The sequence below is a fragment of the Merops nubicus genome, unplaced genomic scaffold (genome assembly GCF_000691845.1).
Source record: "Merops nubicus isolate BGI_N331 unplaced genomic scaffold, ASM69184v1 scaffold8392, whole genome shotgun sequence".
NCBI classification, from domain to species: Eukaryota; Metazoa; Chordata; class Aves; order Coraciiformes; family Meropidae; genus Merops; species Merops nubicus.
In genome coordinates, this window is record NW_008595685.1 from 147,056 (window position 1) to 170,129 (window position 23,074).

Below are 23,074 nucleotides of genomic sequence, written 5' to 3' on the forward strand. Positions count from 1 at the left end.
ACCCAGCAAGTGGCAAACGACTAGATCGCTCCTGCTCCTTACTAAAATTGCAGGAAAACAGCCCCAAAACTGGGATCTCCTCTGTCCACACAACGCTGCAGCAAGTGCTCAGTTTGGATATGGGGAGAGAACAAGATCCTGTCTCTGAAATCTCCCTGGCAAAGGAAGCCACCAGTGCAGCCCTGCACCGAGACTCTGCCTCTCGGCACGGGCGCAAGGAGAGGACGGCACAGCTGCAATCAAATGAGCAGAAGAAGAAAGGTCTGGAGCTGGTTTTAGCAGTTTGTGGCTTGAAAAATGTGTATTTGAGTGCTTGAAAGTATGGGCATATTGTGGACAATCTGCTAAATGGCTTCGTTTTTTTTTCTGAGCCCATATTCACAAAGCAGAGGGGAGGAGAACCTGATTCCCTGTTGGTGCCTCCATGTCTTTGACTACATGTAAGAGGCTGGATTTGGGGCTGAATTTTTGTGGTGCCAAACTGGAGTATCTGGAATCGTATCAGTAGGGTTGCTTGGATTTGCACTGCTTTTACTGCATTGAAAATGTGCTGCGTTACTGACAGGTTTAGACTTTTATAGATGGAGGCCTGGGCAAAGCTTGGCTCCAAATGAACACTGCAGTAATTTGTGCCAATTTAACTGCTTGAAATATCACGGGGGGAAAAAAAGCATGGAGATACTGGTTCTGCAGCTGCAGAGTATCTGCCTGCAGACGTTTCTGCCAAGAGAAGTGATTGAAACTTGGTTTCTTGGGATATTTTAATCCTATCTGAACAAAACCACATAAAAACGTGCTCTGGTATTGTCTGCATGGGCCAAGGAGCACGTTGTTCCTCACAGTTGTGTTTACATGGTCTCATTGCTGCAACGAAACAAGTCTCCTCAAGTCTTTTTTCTTCACAATTCCCTTTGAATTAGATGTATTAATCAAACTCTTGTCAGTGGCAGGACTGTGGTGGACAATGATGTTACTCTGATTAAAAAGATGGAAATATTTTGCCGTGTCCAGCTTTGTGTGGGTTTGGGAATACAAGCCTGGCTTTGTGTTTTTTCTACTTATAACTTTGTATTTAAGTAACGCTCATATCTGTTTAAAATCACCACTGTTTGTGGAAGTGACTGATTTGCTGTGAAACATGCAGAAGCAGAGCATGTTGTTCAAGCAGGTCACGCTGATGGTTTCTATTGATTCAAGGCAATTCTTTCCCCAGGTTTCGTTTTATAAAGAAAGATGCATTTGTTATTTTTCTGCATACTGGAACTGAAGGGTAAACTTTATTTTGCTGTACCAACAAGAAGTCTGATCTGTAGTGATAACTGAAGGTGTTAGTTTATCTTGGTAGTCAGCAAAGAGCAATTCCAGAAGACATGTTCAGTTATGCAGAAGTTTCCCTCTGTTGACGAGTTGAACTGGAAATGGGTAAAAATCAGCGGTTGAAGGAAAAAAATTAAGTAATGGTAGTAGACCTGGAGGATCAATAGAGCGAGTAGATGAATGTTAGGCAAGCAGGGGCCTTTGGGTGCTTAGCAGCAAAGGACAGATGATTGCATGCTGATTTTTCAGGTGGTTAGCTCTCCGTATCGCTTCATCTGGGGTTGGACTCGGATGATATGAACTGTCTCCCTGCTGGAGCTGGTTTGCTGTTTGTCAGCATAACAAATCACGTGTTTGCTCTCTGCCTTTAATTAGTACTTCTGGTTAATGCCTGAGTAAAATGTTCCCGCTGTGCTCACTGCCACTTGATAGCACACATTCTTCCTGAACACCTGCTGTCAAACCTATCATGTCTTTTCTTGTCAACTTGCACAATGCTCCAGGTCTTGAGCAAGCCTGACATGATGGAAGGGTTGTACAGCCTGAGTTTTAGAAATCTATATGGAAGGTGAAGTCTTTGCATAGAGACTGCTACCAGGAGGCTGCAGCATTTTGTGAGAGCTAGGTTCCATTAATATCTAACAAAATTCAGCTTGCAAATGCTATTTTTGAAGTAGTGGATATACTGTAGGTTAAAGAAGCAAACTGCTCCACCCTGAGAGGAATCGTAGATGTTGTGTAATGACAACAGGGAGCAATCTGCACAAATCTTGGGAGAAGTACAAGGGTGGCGACCAGCAAACAAGTCATCAAAGAGGGGAACTGTTTAGAGATGTTGGCATGTGCTGATGGTGGTGACAGACATTGGCACAGAAGGAAGAAGGTGGAGAGGAGGAAGAGTGTGGGGAAAGGGGCTCTTGGCAAGAAAAAAGCAGTATCATTTCACTACGGAGCCTGTACTTACAAGACTGCAGCTTTGTGACACAGCAAAGAAGCATGTCACCTGAAATGGAGGAATTCAAGGTTGCCTCCTGAAGCAGCTCATGCCAGGTGGAGGGGGAATAAACACCTCATGGAACAATAAAATTTAGCTCTCCACTGCACTGTGGTTTTGGTGTCCTTAATAGCAACACTCTAATGTGTCCCCTCAGCACCTTCTAATTTTGGTAATTAGTCCATGGTTCCAGAAAGCCTGCAGTAGCCTGTCTAGCAAACAGGATGGATGAGCTTCCTGTAGTGGGAATTTTCAAAGATCTAAAATGCTGAACACTTCCTGGTCCGTTGCATTGGGAGCGTGACCTGCTCTGGCACAGAGAGAGAATGAAAATACCAGACAGTGAGGTGAGCCTCAAAAGCGTAGAAACACCTTTGTGGGGGCTGACTTCACTCCTGCAAGAGATAAATGTGATAGCACAAGAAAGCCCTTTCATTGTTGTTAAGAAATTCACTTCCTCAGCCTCTTTTAACTCCATATTTTCCATGCTTGCAACACGTCTGTCCTGGCACATGGGCTGAAACACTGAGAGGGTCTCACAAACTGTTGTCACTACAGAAAAAATATGACTGGCTTTAAAATACTTGAGATATGCTCAAATACCATAGTGATGACATAAATAACTTGCATTACCAAATTAGATGACAAGAAACAAAGTACCTCTCATCTTGAGGAGTCCCCATGAGCAGAGACCACAACCAGCAATTGTTAATTGTAGTTGGGAGGATTTAGTTACAATGGAAACAGATTGTTCTGTTATTTCTAGTCCTACCTCATTTTCATCTGAGGTCTAATCCCAATGGCACTCCAAAGGCAGGATTAAACTTCTAGTTGCATTTTTTAGGTTCTGCATTAAAATAAATGTATATACTTGAAAGGAAATGTCTTAAATTCAGTATAAAAATCTGTTCCTACTCATGGAGATTGATTGCAGCAGAGAACATGCAGTTGATTCTCCAGATGAACTTCATTACCTGCTGGACCTATTTGCTTTCTCTTGGACACCTCAGAAGGCAGTTTACTGTGCAGTTTATGTTTTGCTATACAAGCTACATTTTGCTAATTAAAATTTTGTCAGTTTGCCACATTTTAATTTTTTCTCATATTTATTTTCTTATACTTATTTTTTCAAATGTCAGGTTACCCTCGTGCACCCTTTATGCATGATGATTTGTTACACCATCTGATGAAGAATGGTTTTGATGGGTTAGGCATGGCTGTAGAAGTGTTGTCAGTAGGAGGAAAATTAGCAAAGCCCTAAGGTTAAGTCAAGTCCATTCTTAACAGGAACCACAAATATTTTACTGGCTTTAAATTTTCTTTCCTGAAATAATTATCTTCATAGCTGCACACAAAATATACATTTTTGAACTAGCTATCTTTTCCGCTGATACATTTTGAACTAATACTCTATTTCAATTACCAAAGAATTCAAGCATTTCTTTTCAAAAGGGGAGGAGTTTCTTCTTAATTAAAATGTGGTTATGCTATTGATGATATTACATATATCACTACAATTATCCCACTTTCCTAGTGCTCCCCTGAAGAATATTGTATCTGTGTACCTATAGTAGCTGTTCATGCATGTGCACTTAGACCCCTTTCATAACTGTTGTGGTAACAACAGAAGAATTACATAAACTTGCAAAAGAATTGCTTAATGGTATGAAGGATTCTGGTTTCTACCAAAACCCCAATTACTTAATTTTGTGCCCTTCCTGGCCTACATAAATTATGCAACCCTCACATCTCAACATCAGTGAATTATGTAGCTCTGCGCACACATCAATTAATTTTGGCCCCATCAACTTCCCACCTTCTGTGTGCTCCTAGCCTCAAATCAGTTCTGCATCTCCCAGCCGCGAGCGGTTAATTTTGTTCTCCCGGCAGCTCCTATCTGCCTGAACCTGCAGCCCAGCTTCAACTCTTCACCCTCCCCCACCTGCCTCGCCTCCTGCACAGCCAAGCCAGCGCCTTCTCCTGCCCAATTCCTCCTCCTCCAGCTCAGCAGCGAGGATCCATCCCAGGAGGATTCACCTTGCCAACAGGTCTCAGTGCACCCCGTGGGCAGTGGGGCTGGTCCAGGGGTGGCCTGGCTGTCCTTATCGATCTCCACATCATTTTCAAAGTGCAGATGGCAAGACTGAAGCTCCATCTTCTGGAATGGCCTGTGAAAGTCATGGTGCGCTTGGAGCAACCACCTCCAAAACCTTTCCCGTGGGGAAGCCTGCGACACACAGTACCCCAGTGAGAAGAGAAACAGCTCCTAGGTCTGTAAGAGAAGTGGCATTGAGGAAAAAGGTGGTGGCAGCATCCATCAAACTCAGCACCGCTGCCAGCAGCAGAACTAAGTGTGACCTGGGCCTTGGTGTTAAAGCTGACACCGCTGCTGCAGGTGTCCATCTCAAATACCACAGCAGGCTTCTCTGAGCAACCCAGCAAGAGCTCATTGTCCTCCAGAGGAAACTTCAGACTGCAAAAACATCAAGAGAGATCTCTTGTTCCATTATTGCTGACCAATACATGCAGCTCAGTTCCAAGTCCTGAATTATTATGACCAAAAAAGAAAAGTATCTCCATGAGAAGTATGCAGAGACTGAAAGCCTGAGAGGACAATGTGATGGCCTGCAAAGGAGAACAGCCTCAACTTGCCATCACTGTGGGATTGCTTTCAGACCAGCAAGCAGCAGAGCAGCTCTGCAGACCATCATAGCTTCTCACCAGGGATTTGCCCTCCCGTAACACCAGATGGGTCAAGGCAGGCCCCTTCCCCACTCTCTCCCTCTGCTTTTTCTCGTTCCTCAGGAGTGTAGAGGGGAGGGGCCTGGCATCCTGCCAGAGGGACAAGGGTGGTGGCAGCAGGACAAGGAGCAGTTGGGCTGTGCCCAGGGTCACCATCTTTCCTATCCAGCTGAACTGTTGGGAGGGCTGGTGGAAACCAGCTCTTGGTTCAATCTGCTTTTCCCTCGGGGGGTTGGAGGGAATTTGACCCTTCTCTTGAGGTCCCAGAATATTTTCTCTCCTCTCCTTTTTGTCTATGTCTATTTAAGCAGCAAGTGCTGCAGAGACCGATTTGTGCTTTTTTTGTACAGTTCCCAGCACATCTGGCTGTCTTGGATAAGGTCCTAAGCTTGACTGTAGCAAAAAGCAACGATAGCGTGTCTAAAACTTGGGCCTCCAACTATGACTATATATAAAACACAAAGCTTTTGGGACAAACTGGAGGAAATACAATTGTTAATAACTCAAGCAAAAAAACAGATTCACTTTTTAACATCTGCAGTTGTGCTTTGCAAACGTGGGGGTGCTCCATCATGTTAGAAGACTGTCTCATGGAATTGAAAGCCAGTGCAACACAGGGGAGTGCTTGGTCCTGGCTGATGGACATTGAGCACTTTTCCTGTCCCACTTGCACAACAGCCATGGTCATTTATCAGCGTGAAGCTAAGCTGGCTCTAGAAAGCTCTCAGATTATCTAGGCAGCCTGATGAAGCCTGCCTTGACTTAAAAGAGGCACACCACTGTGCTCATGTGAACGTTTCTTGTTTCTTCTCAAGAACGGAATTAGCTATGGGCATTTCCTTAAGAGCATACAGAATGCAATTGCAGTATAATTCCTCTCCTTCCAAGCCCAGCGTTGAAACATGCAAATTTCTCTTTCAAGTGTGCTGGCAAAAAAATGGCAGTATCCTGGTACCCATGTGGTTTAGACACGGAGTTGCACGCTGGTTTAGTTACCATCATGGGCTGAGTTCTTGGGTGACTGTGTCAGGAGTGCTGTGGAAAGCAGTGCAGTTGGCTGAGGAAATATCAGTGGACACCTCCCTTCTCACTGTCTTTCATAGGGATCCAGTGCCGGGCACTGCCAGGGCAGCAGGCTGGATGTGGACCCTCAGTGTTCCCAGTCCAGCCTGGCAGTGTCCGTACGTCCTTGGATACCCCACACCGCAGTGCCCTGCGCTTTCTGCCGAGCGTTTTCACCTCCTGTTTTAAAAATAACAAGACACCTCTTAACATTCAGGATACATTTTTCCACTCTGAAGCACCACAACAGTCTTTTTAAAGAAACTCTAGGAAGGGTGTTAACCTGATCAATGCTGTGCAGGAAGGAAAGCTCTTTCCTACTATTTTTTCAGCATGACTTTCACTGACATGATCGGGCTGGGAAAAGACTTATTGGCTGACAGCCCAGGACAGCCATGCAATATCTCTAGTCATCTGGAACTCAAACTACTCTACCCAAGGGAGTACCATAACATAAAAACAATTTAGGATACATTCTGAATTTTATAAACATCGTTCAGTTTAAAAAAAAAAAATAGTTTAAATACTGTTTATGTGCATTTGCTCTGCACAGGTTGGGTTGGGTTTGTTTTTTTTCAAATGTCAAGTAGGAAAGGCTGGGAGGGTTTTTACTATTTTCCTGTAGACAGCTTTCAAAAATGTTGAAGGTTTTTAGAAATACAGGGATATTAATTTCCTCTCTTCTCATAAATTTAAGAGCTTGGCTTCTCCTATATATCGGAAATAATAGTTTTATATATAGATAATGGTTGCTGTTTGACCCCATCCAGATAGCACAGTCACAGAAGCGCTGGTTGGAGGGGAGTTTCCAGAGGCCCCGTGGTCCCCTTCCCACACAATGTGGGACTAGCATCAGGCTGGAGAGGGCTTGGCTTTGTCTGGCCAAGCCACCAGATGAAAAATCCCCAGGACAGAGGTTCTGACTTGCCCTGAGGCTGTGCTTCTCTTCTAGTGATCTTTTCCACCAGTCCAGTCTGAACTCTCCCTGCTGCCTTTGTCGCTGTTGTCCCCTCTTATGTTGTCTGTTGCTGCTGCCCAGAGTTTGCTCTGTCCCCCTCTCACCTCTCCAGTGTGTCTATACTATGAGTAACCCTGGGAAACCAAAGTGTGAGGGCAGGTATATACGTATGAAACTGCAAACTCGGGGGTCTAGCTTGTAACTATATACATCTGTTGAATTTTCAGTTTTCTTGTGGCACAAGAGAAGGTAAAACCAGTTTTTTTTTCCAGCAGTTCAAAGCTGGTGCTAAACTGTATTAACTGTAGTGCTTTTGTAAGTCTGTGGTTTTTTTCTTACCCTCTTTGGAGCTGAGAATCACCGACCTCAATCTGTTGTTACCTTAATTTGCATAAAAAACTGTCAGAATAACCTGTTAGCAGCTCTAATCATTTGAGATAAAGCTACATGAATCTAGAATGTAAGCTTCACTTCAAAAATCTTTTTTTTTCTCTGCTTGTCTTGATTGAAGAGCTGAACTTGGGATGTGTCCGTTGCCACCTATCCTTCTGCCAAGCCCTAACATTCCAGCACACCTTGCAACAAGCCTAAAATTATTATTTTAGGAAAATGCCTATGGTTCCTTTATTACTTCTTTTTTCCATAAACTGGTATTTCTCAAGTTGAGTAGCCTTTTTGTCTTTTCATCAACTGATCCATTCTGACATAGAGTAACCCCTCTTGCACATGCCTTGATTGTTTCTGTGCAGCTTCTTTGCTTTTGCTGAAACTACTGGTTATTTGGTGGCATTGTTTTTAATTGAGTTGTGGTTTTTACTTTCTCCATGTGATGTGCCACGTGCTATAACTTTTCCTGTGATGCTTTCCTTGCAGGCCTTGCTGAGACCAGGACGAATAGACAGGATGATCTACGTGCCGTTGCCAGATGCAGCCACTCGTGAGGAGATCTTCAAACTCCATTTTCGGTCCATGCCGGTCAGTGATGACGTCTGCTTAGCAGAGCTCGTCCAGCACACTCAGAAGTACTCAGGAGCAGAGGTAAAACTTTCTGAGTGGTAATGGACACAGAACGGGTCCACGAAATTATTTTTTTTAAAACCAAAATCAAGTATTATTCAAATATCATCTCTGGAGTCTTCTGGAAGTGGTGGAGCAATTATGAAAGGAAACGCTTGAGAGATTTCTGTGTTTCCTCTTGGAAAACAAGATAGACTCTGGGGCTTTTTTCCTTCAAGGTCTCCATCACAGGAGTGCTGCCAGGGGAAGGGCCTCTTCTGGGTGAGCCTTGGCACGATCACAGGTGGTTTCACGACAGATGTGCTGCCAGTAGGTATGGAGGGAGTTGGGGGCAAGTGCCTCTAGGCTGCCCAGATGGTTCACCTGGGTCTCCCCACGTTCCCAGGGACCTTTGCTTTTAGGACTGGGACTGAAAGCCTCTGGAGGGAGGAGAGACAGAGTTATGAGACAGTGTAAGGGAGTTGTGAGGGAGTCACTGGTCACTTTGAAGCTCATTCGTATTTTCCTATTCCATGTCATCAAGACCTCACAGCAGCACTTATTGTTATAGCTCATTGCTCTTAGCTTCTGACAGTGGACATCAGGCAATTACTTCCTGTCCTGACCAGAAGGAGAAGCTTTCTCAGATGCTGCTGCCTGGCAGTTATAGTAAGTATTGGTACATTAGTGGTCACAACTCTGCTCCTTGAATATTTACTCATGCCAGTGTCTTGTGAAAGGATATTTCCTTCTTTCATCATTTTGATTAATTGAAAGTAATTATATTACTTAAAAAATTCAAAGAATGTTATTGAGGTTGCCAGTTTGAACTCTTAAAAGATACGAAATAACAGAATTGAAACTTCCACCTTGCTGTAGCCAGTCCTAGTGTATGCATTATCACACCATCTTTAATTACACAGTCACCTCCTACTTTTTCCATCGCAGAGTGGAAAATGTGACGTGCTTGCCTCGGCTTCCCTGTCTTTCTGTTTACAAGGGCAGGGAAATAAGCTAAACTTTTGTCTTAGTCCAAAAGAGAGAGTGACTGTGGGATATTTGTGTGATTCCTATAATTCTGAAGGCCCTTCTCTGGGCCTTCTCGACTGGTTGTTGGATATGCTCCCAGGCAAGACTTTTGCTCGTTTAGCAATCATTTAAATGCTGTAAAATGCTCCATTGCCTACTAGTAACATCTGGCTGGTGAGGGCACTGCTGAGAGCACTGCAGGTCCAGGGGATGTTGTCAGACCAGCAGTGTCTGGGCGAGTCTCCAGGCTCATTCCAGGAAGCTGTGTCAATGGCAGACACCAAAGTCAAGCCCACAAGATCTTTCCTCCTCCACAGCACTGCACAAACTGTGCTCTGGGAACGAACGACGGAAAGCTGCCTAGTGAGTGAAGCCAGTTTGGTAGCACATCGCTTTGCTGCAGAAAGTGGGATCTTATAATGACAAAAAAAGGCAATAATAGAGAGTATTGCAGGCTTAAATGGTAGTCTGGAAACCTGTTGTAGCTCTACTGCCTCCGCGCTTCGGTAGTGACTTGCAACAGTGCTATTTTTTTACCTGGATGTCAGTTATATGACTTTGGCCACCCTGGGAAAATCAGCCTCTGGCTGAGTTACAAGCCTCCAAAAACATAAATATAAACACATCCTCTTTGTGTATGGAAACTGTCTTCTTTCCAGGCAACAACTGTACTGCTTGTGTTTCAGAAATTCCAAGCATATGGAGATTTCCTTTGGATCTGGATCAGTTGAAGCTCTAGTGGTGAATTCCTGTGCCTGGTTGATAATGAGTCACAAATGTCTTGGTGCTGGCTTTGTACAGAACCAAAAATAAGTTAAGGGGTCGTTAAGTGCAGCTACAGACTAGATGCAGGATAAAAAAAAGCCTGCCTGTTTTTAATATGGCATCTCTCATGAATTTGGGTTTTTTTGCATCATTCAAAGAATTATAATAACTGGGATGTAAAGAGTAAATACAGAAAAAGTCTCAGTCAGTGTTCCTTGGGAGAATACATAAAAAGTCTTGACAGTTGGCACACACAGTGGCCAGTTTCATTAAAGCCTTTTCTTCCTAGTGTCTCCAGCTTCCCAGCTTTACAAATAGTTTCCGCTGTTGAATGGCAAGTTCCCATTCCACTGTTCTACCCTTTGTTTAGAAAAAGAAATGGAAAATGCTTGGTTTTGTGACCAGAAGATGCTGTATGAATAGGGAGTTGCGTGTAAAGATGCGTTGAATCATCCTGCCATGAGCTGAATAAACAGCCAGTAAAGCAGATAGTTCACTGTGCATCTGGCTTCCAGCTTGGTCTTTTTTCAGATCAGATCTTTTGGCTTGTCATCACTTCTGACCAGTTATCTCTATTCACCTGCTGGGTGTATGTTTCTCTTAATGAATACCTTTAAAGATATATCAAGATAGCAAAAAAGGGCAATTACTTCCCACTGTTTCATGTGGGAGAAGATGGAAGATAATTTGTGAGGGTGAGTTACAATCTCCTTCTATGTGTAAGTGAACTTTAATGTAAAAAAAAAAGTGCATTAGAGGAGCAATGTCTGTACCGTTAGCTTTTATTGTGCTAATAGTGTAGGTGAAGCAAAGCCTCAGCTTTCTAGAAATACTTGGGTTTGAGTTCGATCTTTATTTCCAGACCCTTGTGAAGTGGTGCTCTGCAGCAGGGCTTGAGGCTTTTCTCCAGGGGCACTTCAGTATCTGTAAATCTGGAAAAGAAGAAATTGTTTTCAGAAGTTTTTCTCATTTTCCCTTGCATGCAGGCCAGCAGATTTCACCAGTGTGGCAACGGAGCAGTCAGATGGAGCAGTCAGAACTGCCTCTTATCTGTGCCCCCAGCTCCTTTGCTAGGAGATTTCTCCTGAAGGCTGTGTGTGGGCAGCTGACACCTGGCATGGTTCAAGCTGCACCGGGCTGGCCTTGCCAGCACCTCCAGGTGCTGGAGCATTACCAAGCAGCACTGGTAGGCATGCAGAAGTCTCTCCTCCTTAAAAGTAGTAAAAATTATTAAAACAACAAGCATCGTGCTGCATCAAAACTTATATAACATTTATTCTAGTGTTCCTGCATTTTATTTTGGGCAAAACTGCAGAAGATGAAACTTTTGTAAAAACGATGACTTGTTGAAATGGTTTTACATAATTGGGATACCTTCACTTAGAGATTAGTCAGTTTGATCATAGCTTTTTCCTGGAGCATTTTTACTGCTGTATGTCATGCTGAGAAGTTCTATCTGTCTGATTTCTCACTGTGCTTTCTATAAAGTCCGATTAATTAAAGGTCCAACCACAGAAGTATTTAAAAGCAATGTTTTAAAGTGCAAGCAGTGTGAATTTTTGGAGTCTTGTTTGCTTGCTTTCATGATGCAGCTGCAGCCAGCTTCCTTTAGGAACAGTGGGTCTTCCACAAACTCGGGTACTCTGCTATTTTAATTCAAGTTTCAGATTATGTTTTTCATAATTATTGGCTTCTGTCAGCTGTAATAGAAAACACCGATAGTCTCAGTGCAATTTAGGGTGCAATTAAGAACAAAGTGACATGGACAGTATCTGATAGAAAATTGCTTGTCCTGTAATTTTTTAATTATACATTGTCTCAAACAGAAGAGAAGAAAGGTTGTAGCTGGAACACATTTCAATCTACAGGAAGGACACCTACCTTTATAAATGCAAAGACTGCTGTCTTTATTAAACCTGTTTGGGGAAAAAAAACAAACCTTGCATCGTTTACCTTTACAAATGAAGTGGAAGGGGTGTGTCTCTCTTCTAATCCTTGGAGTTTGCTCTGTGAAAAAGGACAAGCAAAAGGCTGAAGACATTGTTTCCCCACTGTAGAAATATTTTGTTTCAGAAAGTAAATGATAAAAAGCAAAATAAATCCAGTAGAGTGAGGAATCTTCTTTTATTGTCTGAGCCCCTGCCAGATCATGGGTTTGTTACAGCTTAGAAAGCAGTAGCAGAGAGGGAGGTCTTGGGCAGAAACTGAAATCAAGTGTTGAGTCGTTTTGAGTTTAAAGTTGGTTAGAAGTAATAAAATATTAAATATTCTGGATGTGATGACAATATTCTTAAGACAAGTGTGCTTATGAAAGTAGGATAATGGGACTGACTGCCTTTAAATTGGTGGAAAGCAGCTCATGGTGAAAGCAAAGGCTGGCATTGTTTCTATAGTATTATCAGTTTCCATGCTTACAGGACACAATAGTAAAGCAGGGATCTGGGAACCTGTAAATCTTTCACTGGTTCTTAGTCAAAGTAGAATAGTTAATGTAAAAAATATCTTTCTCACTTTGCAATAAGTCTCAGTGGGAACACAGAGAATGAAGGGGAAGAGAAGCAAGCCAATAAGTTAGCTCTGACTCAAATGAGAGCATATTTGATGCCAGAAAGCATCCTTGTAGCAGCATACTAGCTCAAATCAGCTAAACCCTTTGATTCTTAAAGTATGCGTTCCAAAATGTGCATGTTCTTGTTTACCAGATACTGACATATTTAAGCTATAAACTTTAATTAAAAAAAAAAAACACCCCAAACAATCAAAACTTCCCTATACTCTTCTCTTCCTTATAGAGGAAGGTACCAAGTATGAAAGAAGTGAGAATGTGTTCCCTTGTAGGTGTACAGGAAGGTAAAGAGTCTTTTAAGAGATTGGGAAAAAATTGTCTCCTTAGTAAAGAGCATCACAGTGAAGGTGAGAGAGGGCTTGGATATAGGGGAGGATTTAACATCTGACAAATTAGGATGCGTTAGCTTATTTACATCTAGTTTTCCATGAAGAAAAAATCTTCCAAACTTAAGAGAAAGTCTTTCTGCTTAACATTTTTAAAGGGAAGTGGATCCAGTCCTGGACCTAAAGCTACTTTAGCTATAGCAGCTAGAAAGAGACAGGCTTTTGTGAGTGAAGGCATAAAAAAAAATAAACAAGTGAAGTTTCTTTAGGGAGGGAAAAAAACCCAAACCACAGTAGATCCTTCAAATCATGTACTAGCTAAAGTTCATGGTTTTAATTGTTTAACATAGAATCACAGAATGTTTTGCATTCTAAGGGACCTTTAAAGGTCATCTAGTGCAACCCTGCTGCAGTGATCAGGGACATCTTTCAAAGACATCAGATTATTCAGAACCCCATCCAACTTGACCTTGAATGTTTCCATGGATGGGGCTTCTACCACCTCTCTGGGCAACCTGGGCCAGTGTTTCAGCACCCACATAATATAAAAAAAATTCTTCCTTGTATCTAACTCTACCCTCTTTTAGTGTTTGTTCCTTTTATGCTTAGTTATGCTAGATGCAGAGCATGCTCAGTTCACACTGAATTCAACAGGTGTTGAAGGTGCTCAGCATCATGCCTTGGGACTGGGCCCTCAGATTTTGAGCTTCTAAGATACCACAAAAAAAATGCATGTGCCTTATCAGAAATATGTGATTTGAAAATAGACTTTGGTAGTTAAAGCAACTTTCCTTCTGAAGGAGTTCTGCTTAGCTCCCCACCAGGACAGGGTATTACAGGGAAATGCTATTTTCCAAGTGAGGAACGCTGTCAAATTGAAACGCAGCAAGATTAAGGCCTCAAATGAACCTCTGAAGTTTCTCTTGGAAGGATGCATAGGATCTGTTAGTTTATATCACTCATTGAAATGTGAACATTTTTGTGTGGGTGGGTGAGGAAAAGAGGCTCAGGCTTCATCCAGCGTGGATAGTACGGGATCACCACCTTCCTACACAGTGATTATGGGTGCTGAGGGTTTGTTTGGCACAGGTGGCTGGAAGGTGAGGAAATACCTGGCATTCGGAATGTTTTCCGAATGTCAGTGTTTGGGATCAACGAGATGAATCACCGGAAAGGAAATAACTAGCTACACAGGACTTCCCATGGGATTCTGCTTACTGCTGGTCTCGCAGGAGCCTCGTACGTGCAGGATGTGCTGGGGCAGCTCGGGAACAGGGGCAGCGTCGGGGCGGCCGCTCCTTGGCGTGGTGGTGCTGAGCCACACGTGCTTGTGGCACTGTGCCGCCTCGCCTCGCTCTCCTCTTCACTCACTTGAGAAAGATCTGGTTCCCCACACGTGTTTTTCAGAGTTGAGAAGGGTTTTGGTGGGATGTTGCCTTCAGTGAGCTGATTTTCATCACGGCTTGTCTCAGCTGAGACCTGGTAAAGCACTCTGTGCATCCACCCTGTGAGTATATAAAGCACTGCTGGCAATTGGCACCTTTATGCAAAGTGTGAAGGTTTGGTATCCAGGAGAGTATTTGCACTGACATTTATGCCTGGCTAGCTCATACAAGGGGAAAAAAGACCATTTTATCCTTCAGGGAGATAATGATTTGCTAATATTTTAATCAAGCAGAGGAGATTTAATGCATCTGGCTGAAGGGACATTAGCATTTCTGAAAAGGTCAGACCCATTAACAGCTCAGGAGGATACAGTCAAAACTAATTCATAAGTAACTCAAAGAACAGTGATCCTCAGAAGAAATTGGGATGAGTCCCTCAGCGAGCACCAGACAGTGCTGAGGTACAAAGTTGAGCCAGCGTCTGAAACCTGAGGTTTTCTTCCTCCATACAGCCTGAAGAGCTGAGCCTTTTGATTCCCTAAAAGCTGAAACAGTTCTGGTGCAGGAACCTTACAGCTAATATCAATGCTTTTTTTTTTTTTTTTCCTTTCTATGTTATTAATTATTTTAATGGCCTCATCCACTCAGGTTCTGTAAATGAACCCTTGTGTTTGCTGTTGTCCTCCCTGTGCCTTAGAGGGATCATTTCTGTTGAAGGAAGAACTTGCAATAGGAGCATCACTTGGGGCAGGGGTAAGCAATCTTCCATCTATGGGGCTGCTCACATCCCGTGAACATCTATGAACCAGCTGCAGTTTCACCAAACCAGCCGAGGCCATGGGAGATGCCTTCATTTACTGGCAGTGCCAGCTGCACTGTTCATCTCCTTCCTCTGCCCTCGTCCTCCCTCTTCCACGGTACCTTGTGTGTGGTGAAGCTCCCCAGAGCTCCCCGTTCTTGTGGGGGGACAGATGGGAGCATGTGGCCAGCACAACAGGAGACTGTTGAGCTGTCACCCAAACACAGGCTTATAAAAGAGGGACCTAGGCTTATACTCTGTCAGCCAGCTTCACTTGCCCTCTGCTCTTGCCTGTGGCTTCACTGCTTTATTGTCCTGGGTTTGGCTGTAATTCCCAGCAATGGAAAAACATGTTGCTCTTTAAAAGCAGATGGGAATTCATTCCTGAAGGAAAAAAATATGTCTCTTTAGGCTCTTGCTATTGTTTTCTTTTAGTTTTATTTTTTGCCTCTGAGTTATTTCTAGCAACTTTTAATTTAATTCATTCTTCTTTCTTTCTTTTTTTTTTTTTTTTTTTTTAATTAGCAGGAATTATTCTCCGATGTGTTGGAGCTCACACTTTCAGTATACCAATGATCACAAACAAGGGTGTATAGTGCTCAGAATAAAAATTGCATTTGCAGTAATCAGGAAGGAATTGGAAATGTTGGTTTATTTCTGCCTTTTGAAGTAGTCTCGTTTATGCAACACTCATATTTACTTATGCAATATGCTCATATCTGTTTGGAGTTGTAGGATTTGCTTTTATGCCAAAAAAAAAAAGGAAAAGAAAAAAATGAAGCACTTTTTCCTCACACTGACCTGTTTTTCTGATTTAAACCTGTAGTGCTGGCACTTGATTGTGTAAGTTATGATGTGTCACAGGGTATGTGAGATTGCTGCTTTGAGTTTGATTCAACTCTAGTCCTAGAGTGTAAGACAAGGTATAGAAATTAGAGAAAGCCACCAAAAAGTCATTACACTTCATGGAGAATAAATTCCTGATCCTTATACACCAACTTCAGGGCCAGATCCTCAATGAGTTGCTATAAATGCTGACTGTGTCTTAGTACAAAAAGTTAAGTCCAAAGTTTTTTGTTTCATTTTCCATGAGGCTGCTAATTACCTGGGGTCTCTGGTTGACAGCTGGCTGAATATGAGCCAGCAGTGTGCCCAGGTGGCCAAGAAGGCCAATGGCATGCTGGCTTGTGTCAGAAACAGTGTGGCCAGCAGGAGTAGGGCAGTGATCATCCCCCCGGACAGGGCACTGGTGAGGCCACACCTCGAGTACTGTGTTCCGTTTTGGTCCCCTCACTGCAAGAAGGATGTTGAGGTGCTGGAGTGTGTCCAAAGAAGGCCAACGAACCTGGTGAAGGTTCTAGAGCACTAGTGTTCTGAGGAGCAGCTGAGGGACCTGCGGTTGTTTATCCTGGAGAAAAGGAGGCTGAGGGGAGACCTTGCTCTCTGCAATGACCTGAAATGAGGTTGTAGTGAGCTGGGGGTCGGTCTCTTCTCCCAAGTTACAAGTTGTAGGACAAGAGGAAATGGTCTCAAGTTGTGCCAGGAGAGTTTTAGGTTTGGTATTAGGAAAAATTTCTTCAAGGGTTGTCAAGCCCTGAAGCAGGCTGCCCAGGGAAGTGATGGAGTCACCATCCCTGGAGGTGCTTAAATGACCTGTCAATGTGGTGCTGAGGGACATGGTTTAGTGGTGACCTGGCAGTGCTGGGTTAACAGTTGGATTTGATGATCTGAAAGGTCTTTTTCAAGCGGAACAATTCTATGATTTGTCTCCCCTTTTTTCATAAATGGAGGGGGAATAACGATTCCTACGTATTCTTTGCTATTTCTCATGTCCTTAAGATTAGCATGTGTCTGATTGATTTACATGCCTGTTACAATAACTTCAATAGTGTAGAATGTCTGACTGTCAAATTTCAGTGTTCAGTTTACCTTTCTCTACGTGTATATACATTTTCCTCTTGGACATGCTGAGGATTTCAAGGGCTTTCCCACAGAGGCAGCACTGGAGCATAATCTCAGTTTCCTCCTGGCCAGGAATGCTGCAGAGGGCTCCCCACTTCTACAGTCGCATTTCCTCTCTGTCTTTAACAGAATCAGACCTCCAAAAATACAGGTGGTTCTTGGGCAGTGATATCCAAAATAGTCCTGATGATTATCTTAGTTGGGACTAGGAGTATTTGAATGTAGTACCTGAAGGCTAACTCTGGTAGGATGTTTATACCAGATGAAACTATACAAAGGAACACCTTGTGCTGACCTACTTGTGTTTCTGGTGCTCTGCCAGTTAAATTGCTGTCAAGGTGGAAGAAATGTTAATGAATGGCAGAGGAATAATAAAGCCCAGGTATAAAGGCTTATTAATCTACTAGAGTATTGTTGCTGTGAGTGAAGAACGTGTATTTTAATGACAACACTAACTATTTACACTTCACTGAACTGCAAAGATTGGGGAGGTGTGTATGTATGAATTAAAACATTTGAGTGTGTGTTGGTATCTTTGTGTACATATAAAATAGGATGTTTGCCTTTGGCAGTCATTAGAGAAGTAGTTGTTTCTGTTGCAAAAATTTGGATTCTAATAATGAATAATAAAATAATACCTAGTAAAATCAGTAAGTGTGCCATTAGACTGAGTATCTCCAACCTTAAATGTATGGAATTTAAACTTAAAAGCTGCTGCTATTAAAGCTACATTTGTATCGAACGTGCTCCAACTATTCTGCTTCCTTGCTTTTGACTTTAATAGAAATATTTGTCTAAAATAAATGTGGAGTTTATTTTGGGAGGGATGATCTTTACTGATAAAGAATTTATATAAGGGTTTGGGTTTTTTTTCCCCATAACATTTCAATTATGATATAATTTAATCCTTTCCATTCCTAAAAATGTGTAGGAGCCACCAGCTTACGCAGTTGTTGTTGTCCCATCAAGTTATTTGAGTCTGAACATGCACTCTGCTTTATTCCTTTCAAAGAGATCTTTATTATGCATAATTTTATTTTTCTAAGTGCAGCTTTTTTAGGGGTGAAGAATCTCTTCTTTATCTGCTTTTGCTCTGCTTGCATTTTTGATCCACAAACTTTAGTGTTGCCAACATTGTTGGAGTTGGAGGCCTTTTGCTGAAATTTTTGCTGAGTAATTCTGAAACAGTTTGAGAAGTTGTTAGCAATTAAGGTAGTCACCGATGCTGAATGTGAGAACAGGGAAACTTTCAAGTATTTGCAGCCAAACCTATGTTGTCAAATAGGGAGATTTTCATTCTTGCCATGTAGCTTCTGTTTTCACCGCGTGTCTGAGCACTGGCTGTTGGTGAGAAGCAGAGCTGCTGTCCTGGTGAAGAAGGCACTTTAAGGGGAGCAGTCTGTAGCTAGCTTTCTGTTTTGTATTTGAATCCAAACGAAGATTCTGTAGTGCACAAAACTTTGGTTTTAGCATTCAAACAATTGCCTGGTGTAGAAGCTGTCAAGTAACATTTCTTAGTGCTACTGAGAAACCGAGGGCTGCATGAACCCGATGGGTAGCTCAGGTTTTTGTATATCAACACTTGGAAGTTGTTATTTCCAAGTTATCTTTTATGGTTTCCCTTAAATACAAATGGAAATACATAAAGCTGTAGAGATTGCCTTTGGCAAAAGGATTAAATGGTTATTGGCAGATGGAAACAGCATGATAATAACTGCAGCAAATTATTAGTTATCTTAGAAGCAATTCCACAGACCGTTTTGCTTTTTAATTAAACTTTTTCAAACTATCACCTAGTTCTCAGCTTAAGCTTTTTGTTTCCTGCCTTTAAGTAACAAAAACATCAAGGATAGCAGGGTAGAAAAGAAACCTTTCAGGTCTTAGTCTTCTGTAATTTGTCCATGGCATTGTGTGTATAGAAGTGAGCCATTGGGTCTGGATTGACCACTTGCAGTAGAAGAAAACGGAGCAAAACCCAAGATGACTGCAATTGCTAATTGGTCTTGACATCCCCATTGTCAGGAAGGACAACTAAGAGCGTTTTGCTCTGTTTGAAAGAGCTGCTTTGGATTTTGTTTGTTTGATGGTTTATTTTCTTATTTAGGGAGGCGAGGGGGGTAGTTATTAGTTCAGAGTCATCAACGTTTTACAGAGATTGGCTTTGTGGTGTTTGATGCTTCATTTCCTAGTAAATAAAGTAAATCTGTGATAAAATGAGACTGTTATTATTATACTTAACATTGCAGAGTGAAACACACCAATCAGAGGGAAAGAAGGGAGAGAGCCATGATCTTTCTTTTGTTTTCTCTTGTATATTTTGGTCTTATTGTGCTTTTTACTGGGATAAACCAACTTTGTCATTTTCCAGAACTGCTTCCAGTGAGCTCCCATTTGATGCAAAACCGCTGAAGGTGGGGAGGAGTTGTACCCACCTGAAATGCTGGGGTCTGAACCCCAAGCCCCGAATTAAGGTTGGCATATGGGTGATTCCCACAGCCCTTCATACAGAGGGGGTGAGTTTGCCTTATAGCTTCCCCCCAGGGTGCGGCCGGCCCTGCAGGGAGAGCCAGAAGGGAAATGAGCCCCAGGGGTCCTGCACTGAGTTGACAAAGGTCAGGTCCCTGCTGGGGGATAAAAGCTGGGACCACTGGCAGGGAGTCAGGAGTGTCTGTCTGTGGAGTGCACGCCACAGAGCTTCCTGGTTCAGGGCAGACCTCCTGACTCTCCCTGGAGCTGGGCCCCAGTCTGCTCAAGACCTTTGTGAATGCGGGCGGATCGGGTGAGAGTTGCCATGTGGGCACCTTTCTCTTATATGTTCAGCTTGCTGGTCTGGCTGTTTCCCATGCCAACTGTGGGCAAGCTCGGGTCTCTGTTTGTACCACCTGTTGTGGGCCGAGTTACGTCCTTTCTGGGATCATTGGGGGTAGCGTCAATTATGTACCAGCTGATTGATCTGTCTGTACCCCCAGCGATCATTCATGGAATGTCCTTCTTGTCTACAATACAGTCTGTGTATTGGTTCATCTTCCTGCTGGCTGTATCATTCTTGTTGGGCCTGGTCATTGGCAGAACGCCACCTCATGAGTTAGACTCCAGAGGTGTCTGCGGGGGGATGTCTCCAAGTATTTGTGAGTCCATGTCAAGAGAACTCTTTCCATGATCTCTCTGGCAGCCTCTTTCTCTTGCAAGGCATGGTTTTCATCATTCAGCCAAGAATGGAGGGGACATGGTTTAGTGGTGACTTGACAGTTTACGGGTTTATGGTTGGAAGTGGTGATCTTAAAGGTGTCTTCCAACTAAAATGGTTATATGATTCTATGAAGGACTGAAGAAGCCAGGAGGCCAGCTTTTGGGGGATTTTTCTTATGATAGGCAATGACAGTGGCTTGGGTGATCAGCACGGCCACAGGCAAGCACAAAAAAACCCAACATAAACCCAAAAGGCACGTGGCACTTGGATGCCTGGTTGCCTCAGCAAGTTGCAGGTGTGCCTGTGTACCTGGAAGGAGGTGTTTGGGGGAGTTCCCTTGTCAGGGAGGCCATACAGTATGGCTCTAGGGATGTGGGCTCCTGTAATCAGACATGTTTATGGGATCTTCCCATTTCTGTGGTCATCTTTCTGTGTTATATAAACCACGGGGAGAAACAAACCACAGTGCTTTGTTAGTGAAACAAAATTTGCAGACAAAAAAATGTGTTCAGTAATTTAGTATACAGAGAAGAGAACAAAACTTTTCTTGATTTTGACTTTTTTAGCTTAAGGCCTGAGGACTTAAAAAAAAAAAAAAGCTGGTAGGCTTGTTTTAATATTCCAACAGTAAATGCTCATCATCATAAGATGTCAGTTCTCTTCAGAAGTGGAATATAGTCAAAATGGTAAAAGTTGAAAACTTACTCTTAATTTCTAACATTTGTTGTAACTAAATTTGAAAAAGTATTTGTGAAGTCAGCAAAGTCAAGGAAGAAAAACCTCGGATTTTAGGGGAATTTAAGAGAGTTTTTTGCATGTGATTATGTGTTTTTAATAAGTGTGTGTGTATATATATATATATATATATATATAAAGACCTTGCTTTTCTTGTTTATTATTTACTTCAAGCACATATAGAAAATAAGTTTTTTTGAATTTACCAATACAGAAAGTATTCTATTCTTTCCTTTTCACTTTTTTTTTGGACTGTTTTTGCACTTGTTTAAAAGAAAACATTGCAAAACTCATTGGTTTGTTTGGTTTTTTTTAAGCTATATTTTGTCCTCATTAACCCTTGTCTATTAATAACAGTATTTATGGAGGAGCAAGAAAATAAAGAAAAAGCATGAAAATAATTTGTCTTCTATCAATGGTTAGAAGTTGGAGGAAGATAGTGAGCTTGAGAATTTCAACAGTATCTTACCATAGGCTAATTGTTTACCATTAAAAAGAGAGCTTGCATGTAGGAGGGAGTGTTATGTTTTGGACTTATTTCCTTGTACCTCATAAATCATGGCTGTATAAATGTTCAGTCATTAATTAAGGCTTTCAAATTAATCTGTTTCCTGACTGGACTTGGCCATTTTTGCATAGAGCAGTGTGCTGTTGCCCGACTTCACTGCTCAGGAGTGCTCTCAAATGTGTATTATGAAGCATGATGTTTGTTGTGGAGAGCTGAGGAACAGCACATAGGGCTTGGGAGGGAGTGGAGGCATTCTGTTACTGACGCGTGCAGGAAATAGGATGGTGGCATCAAAATGCTTTTGAGTACTTTTATTACTTCCCTTACTTCAAATAATGGCAAAAAAAATGTCTGTTTTATATCAATATCAGTCCTGAGCAAAAGTATTTTTCCTTTCTTTCATTTTTCTAGGATACTGTTCTGTCTTTGGAATTCAGCCAGCTTACTCAGGATGATATACAAATACAGCCAAAAAGTCTCTCGTATGTGATGGGAAAATATTTCAAATTTTTTTTACATACTTTTTAAAAATTAACTGGTAATATTATCACTCAGGTAGTCTTATCATTGCATTCATTTGACCTGCTCATATAGTAACACAGTGCACACTTGGATTTTGTGTCCTATTCGTGTGATTTTTTTTTTTATAAATATATATGTTCTATATATTTGTATCTTCTTTCTTATTTATGAAGCCACATAGGAGCTGTTATCATATATTTCTGTAATAATTTCTTTTCTTTAGAAATTAATATTTGGGTGATATGTACAATATACATTGTGCTATAAATGTCCATATTGTCTTTAACAGTTATACACAGGTATGTCATTGCAGTGTTGAAAACTGTTCTTCTGTCTCTTCTGAAGTGATCATCCCCTGGCTCATGCAATGAATTCACTGGTAAAGGGGGGGCAGCAAAAGCTGCAAATGAGCCATCCAGCCAGGTGTGGTATTTTAAAGCCAGGTAATCCTGGAGACATGCGACATTTTGTAGCTATGTCAAACCAAAAATGTTGTTGTGACCTGGGTTCCAGTTGCCTAGATTTGCATTGCAGCGGTCAGCTTCCTTCAATTCTGCATGTGCAGTGGATTTCAGAAAAACTTGTTAGATTTCTGTTCTGAGCTGTCTAATTTGTACATGAGAAGCAGGAATTAGTCATGAACACAAACAGGAAAAGATCTCCAATTAGCTCCTTGAACACTTACTGTTTCATCTATGCAAGTGTCTCACTGCTTGTGTTTTCTTTGTCATGAAAGTGCAGAGAAATACCACAATGCCAATCTACAGACCCTTTACCAAGGAACTAAAAATAGTCCACATTGTGTGCCTGAAAACCTGAAACAGCTGGTTACTGCCATGGACATATCCTTCATTACTTTCATGTATGTGTCGCACCACGGACTTGTTTCTTACTGGCTAATTAGAAGTCAGGCTGACCAAATTTCACAGTGTGAGAGAGTTTGAAATCTGAATTTAACTCTTCAGCTGAATTGCATCACCTTTATCACTTCAACCAAAGCCAGGCTGTTAATGCCTTCTCATTTCTAGCCTAGTCAAAGTTTAGGTTGTTACCCTACAGCATTTCAAAGATTTTCATGTGCATAAAAAATTCCCTGTAACAAATGGAATTATTTAATGCATTTAAAATCAAACACGTTTGAGCTTGCTGAATCCAAGGTTTATTTCTTAATTCCTAAAGATTAAAATGTCTCCTAGTTTAATGTATATTATTAATTAG

The 23,074-nt window shown here is 42.0% G+C and overlaps 1 protein-coding gene across 1 annotated transcript in view; it reads left to right on the plus strand.

The window, feature by feature from the left end:
- SPATA5 (spermatogenesis associated 5) overlaps positions 1-23,074 on the plus strand; it is a gene marked incomplete at its 5' end in the record, with an annotated part of 190,376 nt that overhangs the window by 146,655 nt on the left and 20,647 nt on the right. Inside the window, one exon of the mRNA XM_008936145.1 lies at positions 7,947-8,111. Within this exon, the coding sequence (XP_008934393.1) occupies positions 7,947-8,111 (165 nt within the window). The remainder of the gene's footprint in view (positions 1-7,946; positions 8,112-23,074) is intronic.